The sequence below is a fragment of the Bactrocera tryoni genome, chromosome 5 (assembly GCF_016617805.1).
Source record: "Bactrocera tryoni isolate S06 chromosome 5, CSIRO_BtryS06_freeze2, whole genome shotgun sequence".
Classification (NCBI taxonomy): Eukaryota; Metazoa; Arthropoda; class Insecta; order Diptera; family Tephritidae; genus Bactrocera; species Bactrocera tryoni.
The window spans coordinates 144,647-163,255 of NC_052503.1; the positions used below are offsets into that span (position 1 = coordinate 144,647).

General features: G+C 34.8%; 1 protein-coding gene and 1 long non-coding RNA gene across 21 annotated transcripts in view; one reads left to right on the top strand and one right to left on the bottom strand.

Annotated features, from left to right (window-relative positions):
• The window catches only part of LOC120777589 (RNA binding protein fox-1 homolog 2-like), a 119,584-nt gene that overhangs the window by 32,701 nt on the left and 68,274 nt on the right, over positions 1 to 18,609 (bottom strand). For 18 of the 19 annotated variants that reach the window (XM_040109005.1, XM_040109023.1, XM_040109020.1 and 15 more), the window contains 6 exons: positions 12,905 to 13,132; positions 9,949 to 10,320; positions 5,665 to 6,468; positions 5,434 to 5,487; positions 4,241 to 4,333; positions 1,140 to 1,194 (listed from right to left, as the gene is read on the bottom strand). In XM_040109005.1, the coding sequence (XP_039964939.1) occupies positions 1,140 to 1,194; positions 4,241 to 4,333; positions 5,434 to 5,487; positions 5,665 to 6,468; positions 9,949 to 10,320; positions 12,905 to 13,132 (1,606 nt within the window). The remainder of the gene's footprint in view (positions 1 to 1,139; positions 1,195 to 4,240; positions 4,334 to 5,433; positions 5,488 to 5,664; positions 6,469 to 9,948; positions 10,321 to 12,904; positions 13,133 to 18,609) is intronic. The other variant, XM_040109019.1, reaches the window with a different exon arrangement.
• Positions 2,503 to 4,312, top strand: LOC120777591. Of its 2 annotated transcripts, XR_005705518.1 has the most exons (4): positions 2,503 to 2,793; positions 3,444 to 3,587; positions 3,913 to 4,166; positions 4,230 to 4,312. It is a non-coding gene; the product is annotated as an uncharacterized LOC120777591 (long non-coding RNA). The 2 variants fall into 2 exon arrangements; XR_005705517.1 differs by having other exon boundaries at positions 2,503 to 3,587.

An 18,609-nucleotide genomic window follows, 5' to 3' on the forward strand; every position in this document is an offset into this window, starting at 1 on the left:
TCGAAACATACCTTAAAACTAAAGTCAAGTTAATTTATTGTTCTAATTTTTTTAGTGGGCCCCTAAGTACCGATGGGCCCATAGGCACTTGCCTTATTTGCCTCGAGGCTAAGACTGCACTGTATGTAGGAGAACCTTCCCGTTACAATTAAAAACTCATGTTTGGAGAGGCTTTCTTAGAGGTGTCTAGGAACCTATTTTTCCGAGTACCAAACGAAAAAAAAAATGTTTTTTTTTTAATCACTCTATTATATATTTAACAATTCATCCTTTGAAATATGCCTAAGTTGTAAAGAACAATATCAATAAATTAATAATAAAACATACTTGAATTTACTATCGAACTTTACGAGCCAATGATGAATGAAACATTCATATAGTGAGACTTTATTTTATATGTATAACATTTGAAATAATAAGCAGATGCGAGAAAGAGCATGATTTTATTATAACTCTGGAATACACTAAAGACTCGAATAAATTGTTTTTATTATTTTCTTTGGTTTTAAAGTAAAGATCTAAGCTAACAACTTTATGATCATGGATTTAGTAAATAAATAATTTGGTAAAATGGTGTAAGACCTTATGCGCAGGTAGGATGTTATCGCTAGGAATAACCTATATATGAGAAATGGCAGTCTAGTTGAATATCTATTTGGTACAAGACATATACTTTCAGTCTAACCATAATCGGTATTCTTTCCTTTTAACTTCCAACTCATTTCTTACGTAAGATACTATGAGGTCCTAAAGAGATACTTTGTTTTCAAATATTTTTTATAGTAAGGGCCCATCTAAGGTCGCCGTAATAAAATTTTGTGTTTAACTCATTTTGTACGCTTCGATAACAGGATGCTCATTAGCTCATATTCATGTTCTTGTTTATTTTTTTATACAGTTCTCATTATAATTTGATAAATTAGCTTTGGAAATAGTATCGAAAAACCTATATGCTTTGTTCTAGTTTAGGTAATTAAACGCATACATGTAAAAATTGTGTATACCAAAATATTAAGAAACTGCAAAGCTATAGGTTATTATTCAAGAGTTCCGCAGCTTAACGTTATTACTTAAGAGCTTTAAACCATAACGGATGGATAATTTAAAAATAAGATATTATTTTCTTCAAAAAAACTTACCATTTGGAACAGCAGTTACTTTTTTGGTTTGTACTCGAGCTGTAGCGTTATTCACCTTATTAGTTGAAGTTGGATGTATAAGCAGACGTTTTCCAAAAATTGAAATTAAATTTTCAAAGAGTTTTAGACAATATATTAGATTTAGACATATGCAATTTTAAAGAGTAAAAATATATCTTATCCATCTAGTGTTATTATTATTTTTGAGTAAGGCTACCTTAAATATACATTTGCTTACTTTGAGGAACGCTTCAATATTCAACAAAGTATACATCGCCCAGTTGGTGGCGTCCAATTTTCAATGATGTTTGCACTCAATAGTAATATTCCTGGTCATAGCTGAAATTTTGTATTATTTCTTTTTTCAAATGTTTACATTTATACGATAGCTGTATGGCGGATATGTGGACATCCGCAGGCAAATATTCAATCAATGAAAAACATCAGCAGTATCACACACGCAACCAAACAATACGTTTTCACAGTGCACTTACATATATACATACATAAATTTAAAAAAGTAAATTGATTAACGTTCAAATATTATATGCACTATGTAGGTATATTATTTTCGCAAACAAAATTATCTATGCATGCACCCAAATACATTCAAATCTCTTTCATATATGTATATAAACACGTACATGGCATACATATGCACACTCTTATTTATCTATGGACTAGTATGTGTACTCGAGAACAATTACTTTGACTTGACTCCTCATTAGCTTAAGGATATGGACGATTAATTGATAGCTTTCCTCGATTCGCGAAATCTTAAAGAGGTAAAAATCCTATTTGTATAATCAAATAGAAGTATCCATTCACATAATCTTTTGAATTGTGTTTAACTAGAAACTTTGATGTTTTTTAACAAGATTACTTACTACGTTCACAACCATAACCATAGAAATCAAAGGCTTGTACTTCGAAATCATTAAAGTACTTAACCTAGAAATCGAGTCTGAATAGTTTAATGTTGTCTGCTAAAACCTACTATAACTAATGGATTATTAACACTTCAGAAGAGCGTTTCTCTACTTTATAAAATTCAAAACAGTTGATATATTCAGTTTTTGCTGTTAGCCAAATTCGCTGTTTTATTATTGTATCCGTTGCTGTTGTTATTTACATATTTTCCCTTAATAAGAATACTTGCTCTCACTGGCATTTTCTAGTTTGTACAAAGGATTTTGTACGCCTAAAAGTGCACTTGTCTTTCATAAGTACGCTTCACACCAAAGTAGGTTATGACGTTGTTGTAAGTTGCGAGGCCAATGAATTGTATTGTGTTGCGTCCCGTAAGTCTGACAGAGACCACATGGCGTGGAACAGTGCATTTTCAATTAACATCAACAGCAGTTCTAGTTCACCATGTGTTAAACTACTTAAGCGATTGTTTATGTTTATGTGGCGAAATTAAAAACATTCTTTCATTACGAATTTTACAGCACAAATATAACGAAATCTAAATCCGAAAAGCACAATATTAATTTCGCAGAATATATTATAATGCATATAAGAGCATTATTTATTACTTACACACAAACATATGCAAATACATCTGCATTAATAGACGACAAGTATCAGATAATTCTGGGCGTGAATCGGCTTAGTAATATCACGAACAACAAAGGCATTCCGGAAAGTGAAGGTTATTATTCGGCTAATAGCATAAAATTCGCATATAAAATTAAATCTAAAATATTTACAGTTTTAGTTTAATGGTTTATTACTGATAGTTTTAATTAGAGCGTTTATTAGATAAATTAATCCAATTGTTAAAAAATTAATTTGGTAGCAAAAATATCGGTAAATGCAATAAACCAAATGACAGATATCCAGTGCTAGATGTAAAAAACGTAAATCGGATAAAATTTTGTATACTACATACATTAATTCGAAAATTGCAAAGCCAGTCAGTTCTCTTATTAAAAATATGTAACAAATTTGAAATCTCAAACTGATTCCTTATGAATATAATTATAGAAAGTATACTGCATAATTACAATAACTAATTAGCAGTGGTTGCTAACCATTATATTATATCTACTCTGATCTTTTTGTGAATTACGCACTAATTACCCGTTTTCCGAAGTTCGTAAATTAAAACGTTCCAAAGTATAAAAATGTGACAGAATTGTCTCTTCTAAATTACTAAATGATACACTAATTTAAATTAAGAAAACCAATATTTAGACAAATACTTGACTAAAAAATTGTTCAAACCTAATGCAACACCGCCTATTTACTGTGGAATGGGGGTTACTAACTGAAACGATTACCTCTATATGGATATTATAGATATGGTCTACTCCGAATATTTGACAGTTTTACCTGATATAAAAATCTTATTGCGCCTAGTTAATTCTTCATGATTTTTCATTTAACAACGATAATTTAGATTACTCATTATAAAAAGGACCGTTTTGCAGTAAGTACCTCAAAGTAAGCAAATTTTTAATTAATTAAATACTAAATTAATTGTTATTTTCATATGAATTGTTACACAAGAATGTGATCAATAATATCCGCATACTGATAAAGTAGTTATACATAGTGAATACGTACAAAAATGCAATAAATTCATTTAAATGCAATACTAATAGTATATGGCACATACATTCATAGATATGTATATATAAGTAGTTTATTATTTATATTTCTGACTTTGGGCACTTTTCGTGTGATCTAGAAAAATTAGGCATAATTTTATTAGAATAATCAATTTCAATATATTCTAATGTGTGCGTTGTGTTCGTATTCTTTGCAGTAATTAAAGCTAAACTCTGTAAAAAGTTAGATAAACAGTATCCATTTTCCGTTTGGCGCGGAGTAACAGAATCACAATGTATCAGCTAACAACTTAAATATTTTATGCGTTTTCATTATTCGCTCCCCGGTATCGTGCTTCGAAAATCATTTCATCCAAAAACTGATTTCAACCACACAGGATCAATTTTCTATTGTTGGCCAAGAAATATAAATAGCAATCTTCGTATACATACACATATATGAGTTATAAAGGTATATTATAAATAAAATTAAGATTCAATCGACTGTTAATGTATGGTTAAAATAATCATACAGCATGCACCCACCTCGATTTTACGTCCCTCAACCACAGTGCCGTGAAGACGTTCGCGAGCTCGTTCAGCGTCGTTGCTATTTGCGAACGTTACAAAGCCAAAGCCCTATTATATGACATATGAAGCACCATAAATACACATCATAGTGTGCCACATGCCACATAATAGTAGAAAGGCAACATTGTGCATTCAGTATATTGCAGCATCGTATTATCAACACATCACCAGCAAATTGTAATCGCAACCACATGCAATCGGACAAGAATTACAGTATATATTGTAAAAAAAAGAAATATATATATTTTAAATTACAGTCATTCAAAACAATTAAGGGAAATAAAATCAGATTCCAATAAAACCGTATACATACATATTATAGTATTTCTAAGCTATTTCACTTCTAATTTATTGGGATTGGGTGTGTCATGCAAAAGTGTTCATTCATTTTCCTTCGGTTACCACGTTCAAACTTTCCTTTTTTCCCTGCACTTCCTGATCTTTCCAAGTTAAAGAAGAATTCAATTGATTAAAAAAATGTGAAAATAATACTTTGGCTACATTCTATTGTTCATGTATTAATAGTCATATGACGATATCTACGAAATTGCGTTGTAACTGATTCGGAAGCGAAGAGTTCTGGTAAGATTTATTTTCCTGTTTAAAATTTTCTTACAAATCTTCGTTGTTACTTAGGGTATGAAAAAGGGAAATAGAAACATATCTAGCTAATTAGTAATACATACATATTATATATAGTCTATGTAGAAAGATTTGAAGTATTTACAATTCAAGTGGCAAAAAGCGTAAAAATTAAAAGTTTTCAATAAACAAAATAGTTATATTAAATATGTTAATTCCTGTTATAAATCATTAAGAGCAACATTTTCAAATATGGTTTATTTAAAATGATATCCTTTTTTTTATTATACGTTGGTTTTACTTTTGTTTTAAATTGAACATAAAAATGAATTTTAAATCGATACATAGAGATACAAATGATAGATGGGAATATTATAATAAAGGCGGCCCTCACAATTTATCTCTGCAGAGAATGTGGTCATATTGATTAATGATTTTGAATCTTTTATTGCGGATAGGATGGGGAGGAAAAAGAAGGTCAGTAATATAATCTAATGTGTTATGGTAAAGCATCATATTCAGACATACACACTCAATTTATAAGATAATCGTAAAAATTTCCTCACCTTACTGCCGCGTTCATTGAAAATGATTTCCACATCCAATATAGTTCCAAATTGCTGCTTTGATTACAGATGATTCATTTGCGAATTTCCATTGTGATTGAATTCCGTAATGACCAATTATGGAGATAATAAAGTAGTATATAAAATAAATATAAGTTATCTCTAGCGGTAAGTAAGTGAGGTATGCATAAAGTATATAGCGGTTTGAATAAAATATGATAGTTAACTCACCCCAAACATAGCGCGTAGGTCAGGATCACGGAATCGAAATGGAATATTCGAAACGTGTAAACGTTTCGGTTGATTTTTGGAATCAATGATAGTTTGTTGCTGTTGCTGTTGATTTAATGGAACTAGGGCCGAAGTGAGACTAGTGGCAACTGGAGTCGATGATACGGCAGAAGTCATGATTCCACCACTTGTGCCAACACCAACCGCGTTGAGACAGGCGATGACCTGAGAAGTGCTCGCTCCGCTTACCAATGGCGACACTACCGAGCCAGAGTCAACTGAGCCGGAAACCATCTGTGGGGTGGACATAATAGTAGGTAACAAACCAGTGTTGGCGACATTAGTAGTAGTGCTTGTTGAGACTAGTGCTCCGGAAGCAACTGACGTAGAGGTGGTAGAGGTTGCCGCAGTGCCGACAGCGGCTGGACTCCCTCCCATTCCAGTAATAAGCTGTTGTTGGTGGGTGCTTCCTAGCAAATCATCTGAGTTTCCAGGTGTGATGGTGGGTGAGGATGTGGAGGCGCCATTCGCGGTAGTGGCTATATCCCCTGACGAGACTACTCCACTGGCTACACTGTTTCCGTTTACAGGTTGGTTCTGATTACTTATGCAACTATTTATACTGTTGCTAGTCGTGGCTGTGACTGTAGATCCTACTGTTCCAGAATTGTTGGAAATCGACGTAATAGTGCTGTTTCCACTACCGGACCCTCCACTGGAGCTATTTGCATTGCATTGTTGTTGTTGTTGCATTTGTTGCTGAGTAACATTCAGCTCAGGATCATTTTGGATCAATACTGAAGACTATAGGGAGGGAAATATAAGAAAAATATACATATTATTAATACTTTGTGTACCTTTTGAAATTTAGCATCTGTTATGTCGGCGGAAAAGTGGAATTATTTTATTTTATTGAAGTATAAAATATGTTTTCGTTTCAACTTGCATGCATCTTTATAAAAAAAACGCTAAACTTGATTCGAACTATTAGTGAGAAGTTGCTTATCTTCTATAAAATTTGATATAAGTACTTGAAATTAAGGTAATTAAAAAAATACTTGCTTTTTGAAGGTACTCGGTTAAAAATTAACTGTGGACACCGGTATTTTATAAAAGTTTCAATTACATTTACAAATTATTTATAAATCAGAACGTCCGGAAATATTGTAGTTTGAAAGCTGAAGCCTATTTATGAATCATTATGAAGAATCAGAAAATCATTTCAGCTTTTCACTATTACGCACCATTTTCAGCTTTAATAGATTTATGGTCAGCAATAACTTAGAAAAAGGCATGCCGGTGAGCAGTGTGGATATATAGGGAATCAACTCCGAATACCCATGTGTTAAAGAGAGATGCGAACTCATACACATACGTTTGTTTACATCACTTTTTGCACAAAGCCCTTAAAAAAATGATAGAAACTTTATTCTGCGCGCAGACAAGATTTTTTCAGCAATGACTGCCAAATTACCTGTTAGATGACTGTCGTTGTTATTGTAAGGTATACTATAAGCTATTTACATACATATGTACCTATTACATTACCCTATGCTTATTATTTACAGTCGCTAAGTGTTGATATCGAAATTGAGCAGCAATGACAAGCAATAAAAGATCGTTAAAGATGGGGAGGGAGACCTTTTGAACAGACTGGTTACCCCCAAGCTTAATTGTGTAAATAAAGGATGATGGAGTCATGTCTAGACGTTCATGCAAGTAAGGAAAGTTCTCTGAGCGCCATTTACTTGGAGGTGGCCAGAAACGGTTCTTCTACATATAGTTCAAGCAGCTCACGACTTCCGGTCTTAAACCAAGTAAACTCTGGGTAGCCAAAGAACATCCGTTTGAAGGCGAGCTAATACTATGTTCGGACCGACATTGAAAACATTTTGAAAACACATTTGTATGTTGTGATGTTGATGAGATTTCGCTGACAACTATCAATAGCGGCATTCTCTTGCTCTTGCAAGATTACACGATGACATAAAATGCAAAAATCCTATACCGAAATATGCAAGGCCAAGAAAGCACCCATTGCAGAACCTAGTGATATATGACGGTACGAAAATAAACATGGCTTATGGTGTGACATATTTTATAGCCATTGCAAATCATTTTCTGGGTCTGTTTGTTGTTGTGCCGTTGCACCGAGAAGAAAATTCTGCAATTCGTGCCACGTGCGAGGGTTTTGCAGGAGCAAGAGAATCCTCCTCATATGAGAATATCAAGTGACAGCTGTATTTGTATATGGAATGTAAACAAATATCAAGTGACAATTTTGGCCCGGCAAAATATGTCTTCCAAAAACATCGATTAAACTAGACAGGCACCGATTATAATTGAAAGTTTTCAAGTAGTTTTCAGCGAAAACTGGGTTTTCGTTTGACAGATTTTACATAGACGAAAACACAAGTTTTCGTGCGAAAACATGTTTTCGTTGTCGGTCCGAACATATGTAGTATAAAGTGAGAAGGCGAACCATACCTCCCCAGGGTTGCGCACTGGGTTTAAGAACCGCCTAGCCATGGAAAACACTTTAAGGATTACGATTTAAGGGCATGCACCTAGAATTTACGGTCCCTTAATTGGGAAGGTGAAGTAAAGGCTGACATCACCGCCAACCAAGAAGTGCGATGGACGGGACAAGGATTAGGACGAGTAGCTCCTTGTGGCATTTACTACAGTGTCCATATAAAGGAGAACAAATTCGGTGTGGGATTCGTGGTAGAAGAGAGACTCTGTCGCCGAGTACTGGCATTCATCCCGGTGTATGAACGTCTAGCTACAATCCACATCAAAGCGATTTTTAATATATCGCTGATTTGCGCCCACACCTCGACGGAAGAGAGGTACGATGTGACCGAAGATGTTTTATACGAGCTCATGGAGCGCACCTACGAAAGCTGCCCCGCCATGATGTCAAACTCATGCTTGGCGATTTAACACCAGGGTGGAAAGAGAAGGTACCTTCGACGCAACGATCGGTAAATTCAGCCATGATGAAACATCATCAAATCAGTTGATGCTGATTGCCTTCACCGGGGACCGAAAAAAGGTTATCTGTAGTACTAGACTGGATAAGCAAGCGAAGCAAATGGGCAAGACGAAACATCTGCTGCCATCAAACAAATAGTCGTCGCATTTGTAAATTTTGAAAGGCATAACTTCGAATTAAGAGATTGAATCAAAATTACTTTTGTGTAACGCGTGTGAAGTTCAACAATATTATTGAACGACTGGAGCACGTTTCTTATGACAAATTAGCAGCGTTTGTTTAGACATAAATTTGTTTTTGTGCCTAAGTATATAATATTCACGATTCGGTGGAACGCCAAATATATAAAATTGTTTACATAAATAAGGAAAATGTCATAATTAAAGAATATGTGGAAATGATTTTCGCAGTTGTTTTATTAGCATGCTTTAAGCTGCCAAATAAAAGTCCTAAGGACAGCGGATACCTTCAAAGAAAATTAATGTGGTACATATTTTAATCATTTTTACATTATTTTATGTCTCAAAATTACATGCATTTAAAAAAAAAACATGGAGGGACTATATGTTACATCTGTAAAAAATGAGAAGCTCTAAATCTAGAACTTAGCTTATGAGCAGCATACGTAAAATCACGGAATTAATTAAAAATCAAAACTACAAATGAATTGGACAAAACAATGAAAAGCAACGAACTTTTCACTTTACAGAAAATGATGTATATACATTTATCTGTGGCGGCACTAGTGTTAATATTAATAATAAATATACTTCAAGTCCGCTCCGCATTGAAAATAATTTGCATTGCAGTCATCCTTAAGCTATGCAATGCTTAATGCGGGTACAACTTTTTGCGATATATGGATATGTATGCAATACAATTATAGTTATGAATATAAGTAAGTAACGAAAAAAAGTATGAGAAGGATGCAATTGTCGTTACAGTGGCATTAATATTTATATAACCGCAGCAGTATCTTAGGCGCTAGTAAAACGGACACAACACGAATTCCATTCCATTCCATTCCATTTAATTCAATTCAACTGGAATTTGTGTACATTATATGTATATGTAGAGTAACTACGTACGAGTACTAATAATTTACATGAGTACGAGCGAGGATGCAAACAAATTTGCATACTATTAAATACGTGGATATGTGAAAAGTGATAGATATGGCGAATATGGCAGGTGGCAAGTGCGGCACAATCAAGTGGCAATCGCTTGGCCAACACACGACCACATTACCCTGTGCAAATTTTTGCTAATATGACAACAAAACTCACTAGAACAATACTTTGCGGTGGCGGTTGTGATGACGTAATCGTCAATGTTGTCGTTGGCGTCGACGTTGGCGCCGATGGTTGTGACTGCGTTTGCGACTGTGGTTGTTGGTGCGCATGGTGGATACCAGATCGGTGATGTAGCAATTTCAATTGCTGCTGTTGCATCTGTTGGTGATTGTTTTCGTAACCATTAAGGACGGGCGACAATCCATTGCTAAGCGCAATCCCAAGTCCGCCATTATGCTGTTGCGCCGGAATACCGCTTAACAAAGGCGAATTCATAACTACCTCTGGCGTCGTCGTTACTGTTGAAGGTGATGTGATGGAAACATTGCAGCCGTTGAACTGCGATGTCACCGTTGGCAGATTTGTCTGCGGGAGAATGGTGTTTGAATGTTTATTCACTTTCATTCATTAATTTCGTATTAATAATCTCTTGAGATTTATTCTACATTTTAGTTTGCATGATTAGGCTCATTAAAAATTATAACTAATTTGCAAAATTTAATATTTCTTCGAGCTAAACCAACACCAAAATTCATTATGAAGTAGCTAAATACATAAATACAGAAAAAAGTTTTTTCTTATTTAATAATTCCCATTTAATAATTGTACAATCATTAATAAAATGATGAGTATAACATGCGTGTCATTTGCTTATCGCTAAATCGCACTCGCAGTAATGCCAAACAGCGAAGATTGTGAAAACTTAGAGATTGAGATTGCACGCCATCATCGAATATCTGTTGAAGTTCTCCAATTGGTTAATAACTAAGCTTATCGTCTATGCGTAAATCGAACTGAATGAGAGATGAATGAACAAACGACCAGAAAAAATTCGTGAACTTATCAAGCAGGAAGAAGTAGTCATTACCCTTCTCGATTGGAGAACCATGATAACGTACTTGCGACCCAACTGCTAGATAATAGTCAATAATGTAGAATACTAAAAAGATGTCAACCATTAGATCTCCCCTTTCGAGTTTATTGACCTTACTTTCATTTTTGTAAAATATTTTTCATTCAACTTCAACGTTATTGTTTTTGTCATTTTAAGGGATCGTCTCAGTGCGATTATTTTTTTTAATGTTGAAATTAACTAATCAGTCCGATTTTTTACAAAATACATACATACATGACGAACACAAAATGATTTTTTTACGTTTATTTATTAGGTGTATAATAGTTAGATAAATTATTGAAATGACACATAAAAAAAGGTCCGTAAGTAAAAAAATGTGCACGATTGCGGCCGCAATTTCGGTCTAAAACAAAAATTTCAAAAATATTATTAATCTGTAGGAAAGTCGCTATCGCGCTATGGGATCAATTTCTGCCTGTATGTTTTAAGGCGACTCTAATGCCCGGTTTTACAGTCCATACTTATGTTGTGCTTAAGATAAAACTGGAAAATAGTGTTTTACAGTTCATACTTAAGTTATGCTTAAGTACTGAAAATGGGAGACTTAAGCAGTGCTTAAGTAACAGTTGATTTTTGTTTTTAATTTTCAGTTATTTGTCAAAAGTAGAATAATAAGAAATAAGAAATTGTTTTTGTGAAAAAATATGGAATCGGATTGAGATTTTCACCAGTTCCAATAGGTTCTCCGACTGGCTAGCGATGAAATTCGGGGTTTTTTGTTGTGGCCAATCAAAATTCGTGATTACTGGAAATTCCATCGAAACTGTGCGTGAATTCATCAAAAATCAGCCTAATCAGCCTAAATCATCATTGAAATTCATGGAAATAGAATTGAACATCTGCAAAACATCGATTTATCGCATTTTGACCAAACATTTGGGCTTACGAAAGGTGTGTGCACGGTTTGGTCCGCACAAATTGACTGACGACCAAAAATTGCTCAGAATCCATTATTTGACCAAAAGTCACATTTTAACAATTAACCACTCCCCGTATTCACCTGATATGGCACCATGCGACTTCTTCCTTTTCGGAAAAATGCATGTGCCCTTTCATTTGCGTTATGCAGACGTATAGGTTTGGAACGGATCTTGTTTATAAATATTTCCATAAAAATATACTTGTATGTACTTGTGACAGCTGCTTTGTCGTCGAAACTCCAACGTAAGTAAATAATCAATGGATTTATTTTTCTAATAGATCATGGGTTCTTGACATTGATATGTGGGCTTCAAATATTATGATTGTGTACTTTTATGCACATGTGGCTAAGATCCTTATACTTATTTTCATATATTTTTGTTTCTACTTTTCATGGATTTTGGCAAATAAAAATAAATTAATTAAGAGCAGAACGAAAAAAGGAAATCTAATATACGAATGATAATTCACAAAATAACATTAGTAATAACTCAAAAATACTTAAAAATTGTAATGCATGCATTTTCTTAAACCGATTATTATAAATAATAATAGTAGCTTTGTGAGTTCCGTTTTAACAATCGGCACATTTACGTAACATATTTGTAAAAGGCTTCCCTCCTTAATTAGATTATTATTTTTATGGTTTTACATTCAAAATATTTAGTAATTCTTAAAGATGGTTTCTTTAATTGTCGGAAAAAGTAAACAATATCATGCGCATTACAAATTTATTTATAATTCACGTACATACATGTGTATAATCTTTTGTTTTAGACGTGTCGTATACAATTTTTTAAGTTCAGAATTTTTCAATATTTTTTGTTTCTTTCTACATTTTGGTTTTTAAAATCGAATACACATACATATGTTTATTTGTAGCTGTGCAAGGTGAAAATAAATATTAAAATATTGCGGTAGGGTTGGTTAAATGGGCATGCAAATTATCTTAAAAAGATCTTAAATAAAAATGATTCGAAGCATATTTACAGGCGTACTATGGATCAGCCCTGTGATTTCGATTCTCAACAACACATCCACGCAAACTTTTACAGCATATACAGAAACACTCACTTGTGCAAAAAGAATTTTTCGATGTGTTTTTGCTCTTACTTTCTTCTGTTGCATGTAAAGCTGCACACCAGAGGTTGACGCGGCTGCATTTGTACTTCCTGAGATCTGCGCTCCACTCTCAGTCTTCATTTGTGACACCTGGTCAGCTTTGATGGCCGCAACTCCCATAGATAGATTGTCAGGATTGGCAACGCCTACCTGTGCACCGCTTGATGGGTAGCCAGTAGGAGCGCCTGGAAATGGCGCAACACCGGCCTGCACCACGTGCTGTAAAAATAGAGCAAAAAAAATTTTCGTTAAACAATATTTGAATTTCGTAGTGACAAAAATGAAACGAAATAAGTAAATCCATCGAATCTACTTCAGTGTATGAATGTTTAACATTAGACAGAGACACAAACGCGTTGATTTGAGATAAGCCCAACATTACGTCTAATTTCAGCCAATAAATGACTCATTTTTTAATAGAAATGTGAAATTTAAAACTGATTACCTTTGCTTCTTTGCAAACAAACCAATTTCTCTCACATGTGCCAAAAAAATATGTTTGACATGTGTTGCGATTGGATAACTTCACCCCTTGCACGTTTTGTTTTTGGATAGGGAGTAAACCTTCTGAACCTCATTTCTTAATAAATATTTTATGTATAAGTGAAATATATACAATTCGAGTACCTTGCATTATTTTTATGATTATAGTTTCGTTAACTTTTTAGATTTTAAATATATGTATATATTCTTCAAATAAAAAATGTTTACAAAAATAATAAATTTGGTGTTTTATTTTTATACTCTTGCAGCCTGTAGCTATAGAGTATAATAACTTTGTAGACTTAAAGGTTGTTTGTATTACCTAAAACTAAGCGAGTTAGATATAAAACTGTAGTTTGTTATTGAATCGCAGTAGCAAGGGGCACCTGTGGGTACAAATTTTTGAAAAAGTTGAAATGGACCCGCCCCTTATTTAGTTTAATATACATATCTCCTAAACTACTAAAGCAACAACAACAAAGTTTGCTGAGGGTAAATATTTTAAGACAGTGTGAAAATGGATGAAATCGGAAGATGACCCTACTCACTCCCCATATAACGGTAGTGTTAAAAACTACTAAAAGCCCAATAAATCAAAAACTAATTAAGCTATAGACATTACATTTTACCTCCAAGATGGTGTGAGAAGGCTTTATGGGAGCCGGTGCGAAAATTGACTGATGGGCGTGGCACCGCCCAATTTTCGGTGAAATCACATATCTTGAAACCCGACTAATAGACTAAACTTAGTACATGGCATGCTTCTCATATTCCTATGTCACAGTACGAAAATGGGCGAAACCACGCCTACATCACCTAATACACAATTTTAAATTACATTTGGTTCTTTCACCTACCAGAACACAAATAAAGAAGTAATTATAATAACGGAATAAAATCTTGCACTAATAATTCCTTTAAAGTATGCCACCTTATCACCAAAAATTGCCAAAATCCAAGCAAAACTATTCAAGCCCCTAAGTACCGAATATGTGAACCCCAGTATCTATAGTGGACTTTTCGCTGAAAATATCGATTATTGCGGGAGGTATGCAATTGAAATTCAGTGAAAATATGTGTCCATATAAAAAAATGATTTGAATCGGGTCAATACTTCCCTGAGCCCCATATACCTAATATAATGATTTTCGAACTTCCAGTTGACTTTATATCCAGCATATGTATATCGTCCAATATTTGAGTTATCTCAATGAAAATTAAATAACGTGTTGTACTCACAACAGCTTGACCTAGCCCCCATACAACTATTATCAGTATTTTCGAACATTTGTCTGACTTTGCTCCATATGATTGGTGACTGAATGTGAGGTACCTTAATGAAATCCAGGGAATATTTTTTTAGTATGTGACATGATAATAGTTAATAGATAAAATGGGGTCCTTGCTACCGCAACTCCCATATACTACATATAATGACTTTCGGGGTGAAATTAAGGTATAAATTATTATTTGGCGGTGGAAACTCGCATACTACACATCCAGCAAAACAAAAACCGTTATTGCGCATGTGTCAGAGGGCATGGCGACGACATTAGCCACATCAATCCGATTTATGCATCTCCACAGAAAAGGTATTGTCACCCACCTTTTGAATCTATCAAAATTATTCGCGAAATAGCGTCGAACAGGTATATTATTAGAGAAGCGAATGTTTGAACACTTGAACCGGTTACATTGTGACAAAAAAGCACTTGGAAGTTGCAATTGAATTCTCCGGGTAAATGATATTTAAAAAAAATGTATAAGTTGGTAGGACTGTCCTTAATTACAATTCTAAATATGTGCGCGATCTGTAAACCAGTTTTTTTTACAGCAGCTGCTTAAGTCGGTACATCTCAGTAATGCGTTGTGAATGTTACAATAGCTAAAAATACCGATCAAACTTGTCTCAAATTTTGTATTTCTAACCAAATTTTGTGTTCGGATTCCGTTTTATCGAAAACACAAGCCTACTAGTGGTACAAAACCGTCAAAGACGGTCGAGAGATCGTTGAAGGCATGCCTCTTTCTGGACGACCTTTGACCTCTTCATTTGATGAAAATACTAAAAATGTGAAAAAGGAAAATGTGTAGGAAAGTGTTAGAGAGACGACAAAAGTGCTCGACATCTCTCGCGATTCCATTCGAATGATTTTGGTGTATATTTTGGGTATGAAACGCATTCTTGCTCGACTAGTCCCGATAAAGCTAAATTTTTTAGACATTGACGTCGTGTGTTATAACTAACTGACAAGTGCAAACAAGTCAACAATTATCAGAATGGAGAGAAATAAACGAGTCGAAACACAAAAAAGAGCTGAAAAACGGTTAATAAGGAGTTTTATTTGGCCCTATTGAGGCGTGAGAAATCCGTGGAGAACTAAACGTGGAAACTAAAGCTAAAAACGCAATGAATACCACCTATCAACCACCGTATTCACCAAATTCGGCTCCGTATGATTTTTTCTTGTTCCCCAAACCGAAATTGCTGCTCCGTAGAACCCGTTTTCAGTCGATTGAAGATATAAAACAAAATTCGCGGAAGGATCTGAATGCCATCCCAAAAAGTGCTTGTGAAAAGTGTTTCGTGGACTGGAAAAATCGTTGGCATAAGTGTATTCCATCTGGTGGGGATTACTTTGAAGGAGACAAAATAAATATTGATGAATAACTAAATATTTTGCGTTTTATTTACAATTTCCGGGTAGTTTTTCATCACAATGTATAGCTTTTACGGAAATGAAAAATTATGTGAATGTAATGGAATAAGTAGAATACCTAGTTTTTGGACAATACAATTGTTCACAGCTCACAAGAACAAACTAACCCACAAATATGAAATTCGTGCCAGTAAGCAGTATTGGAGAGATATACATCTTATTACAATTAAACTAATATATTTCTATTAACATAACCTCACGTCAGTTGCAATCGTTCGTACCGTCTCATAGCAGAAATGTCAATAAGTTATACAGATGCAATTGAAAATTTATAAACTAATATTTACATTGGACATTAGCATTAACAAGCAATAATGAAACTATAAATAGTCTATCTAGTTGAATTGAATATAACTTTCAGTTTGTGGCATAATGTCACATAATTTTGCATTTTTGTCACTTTAATTATCAATGAAATAATAACACTGATAGCCTAGTTTGCCAAACATGTAAGTGTAACCTACATTCGTAGCAGCCGAACCATGTATGAATGTATGTATGTATGTGCATATGAAATCTCTATATCAGCAATGTTTAAAGCTTTTGAACGCACTGCGAAACTCAATTGATTAAATCACTTTTGATTGCGAATGGAATTACAACACTTTGTGTTGGCCTAGTAACTCTGCAACAACAAACTAATCGAAATATAATTCCACCGCCGCCCTGGAGTCAATTACGAATATTATAAGCGTACCGGGGGGTGATAAGTTTCACAGAAATTCAAATTCGAAAGAGTATTTCCAATCGTTAAATTTTCAATTGGCGTTTTCGATTTCCATTGGCGTAAGCTACACATTACCAAGGCACGTCACGAGCGCGTTGAATTATTTATTTATTATTTTTGTTGAATCTGTTTGTCGACATACATAAAGCGTTGTTAAGTAATTTTATAATTTTCGACAACTGTTTAAGTTGAAGTTCACGACAGTTAACAAATTCGTCCGATTCCAGTAGCACCTGTTGGCAAGAGTTATCCTGCGTTGGATTTCTAGGCTGACATTGTTGGTGGTGTTTACGCTGGTTCCAAGACAGACGAAATTATCTTCGACTTCAAAGTTATGACTGTCAACAGTGACGTGAGTGCCAAGTCGCGAGTGCGACGACTGTTTGTTTGATGACAGGAGATATTTCGTCTTGCCCTCGTTCACTGCCAGACCCATTTGCATTGCTTCCTTATCCAGTCTGGAGAAAGCAGAACTAACGGCGCGGGTGTTGAGGCCGATGATATCAATATCATCGGCATACGCCAGCAACTGTACACTCTTATAGAAGATATGTAGTACCCTCTCTCTATTAAAGAAGTCGCACGATAGAGAATCGCCTTGTCTGAAACCTCGTTTGGTTTCGAACGGCTCGGAGAGGTCCTTCCCGATTCTGACGGAGCTTTTCGTGTTGCTCAACGTCAACTTTTTTATGGATTGGGCATAGCACACTTAAATTCCAATCATTGGGCATGCTTTCGTCCGACCATATTTTACAAAGAAGCTGATGCATGCTCCTTATCAGTTTTTCGAACTTCTTCATGGTCGGGCAATGGAACGTCTGCTCCATCGTCGTCGATTGGATAATCGGGTTCGCCTTCTCCTGGCGTTGTGCGTTCACTGCCATTCAGCAGGCTGGAGAAGAGTTCCCTCCATAATTTAAGTATGCTTTGGGCATCGGTGACTAGATCACATTTGGGGGTTAGTTTTTCATTGGTATAGTTTTTTACGTGGCGGGTCCCAAACCCAGCGCACAACCCTATGTAGGGGATGTTTCGCCTTCGAACGGATGTTCTTAGGCTACCCAGAGGATACTTGGTCAAAGACCGGAAGTTGTGAGCTGCTTGAGTCATATGTAAAAGAATCATTTCTGGTCACTCCCAAGAGAATCAGATCAATCGATCAGAGAACTTTCCTCACTTGCGTGAACTTCTACACAGCCCTATGTATATCTTTGTAAATTAGAACCCATCGAATTACCTTTTTAGTTACCATGATGCGTTTTGAACACGTCTAAAATTTATTAGTTGCGTAAGTTAGCAATCAAAAGCAAATTTAAACATTTTTTAGGAATTGCAAAATAATTTAGTTAATTTATTTAAATAACTGGCTAATGTAGATAAATACATACTTGTATAGAAAATTGGTATGTAGTAATACTAGTTGTTCATTAAATACCAGGCGAATAAAAGAATCTCAAGACAAACCGCGAGCACTACTTACCGCTACAATAATTGTTGCGCTTTTTTGCATGATACACAATTTTCAGTTACGGATTGTTTATGTTAATGTGCAAGTATGAGCGAAGGGACAAGTGTAGTTGACATACGGAATAACAAGTGGGCATGGCAGCTGGCATTTAATAATTTTTAAACTTTACCGTTCATCACTTATGATCACAATTTGCCACTTGGCAAACGTTGCAGACGCGGCAAGTTTTGTCGCCTGGTTAATCGCCATCGTCAGCTCGCTGCCAAAAACCAAAGAACATCACCGCCATTACCACTTC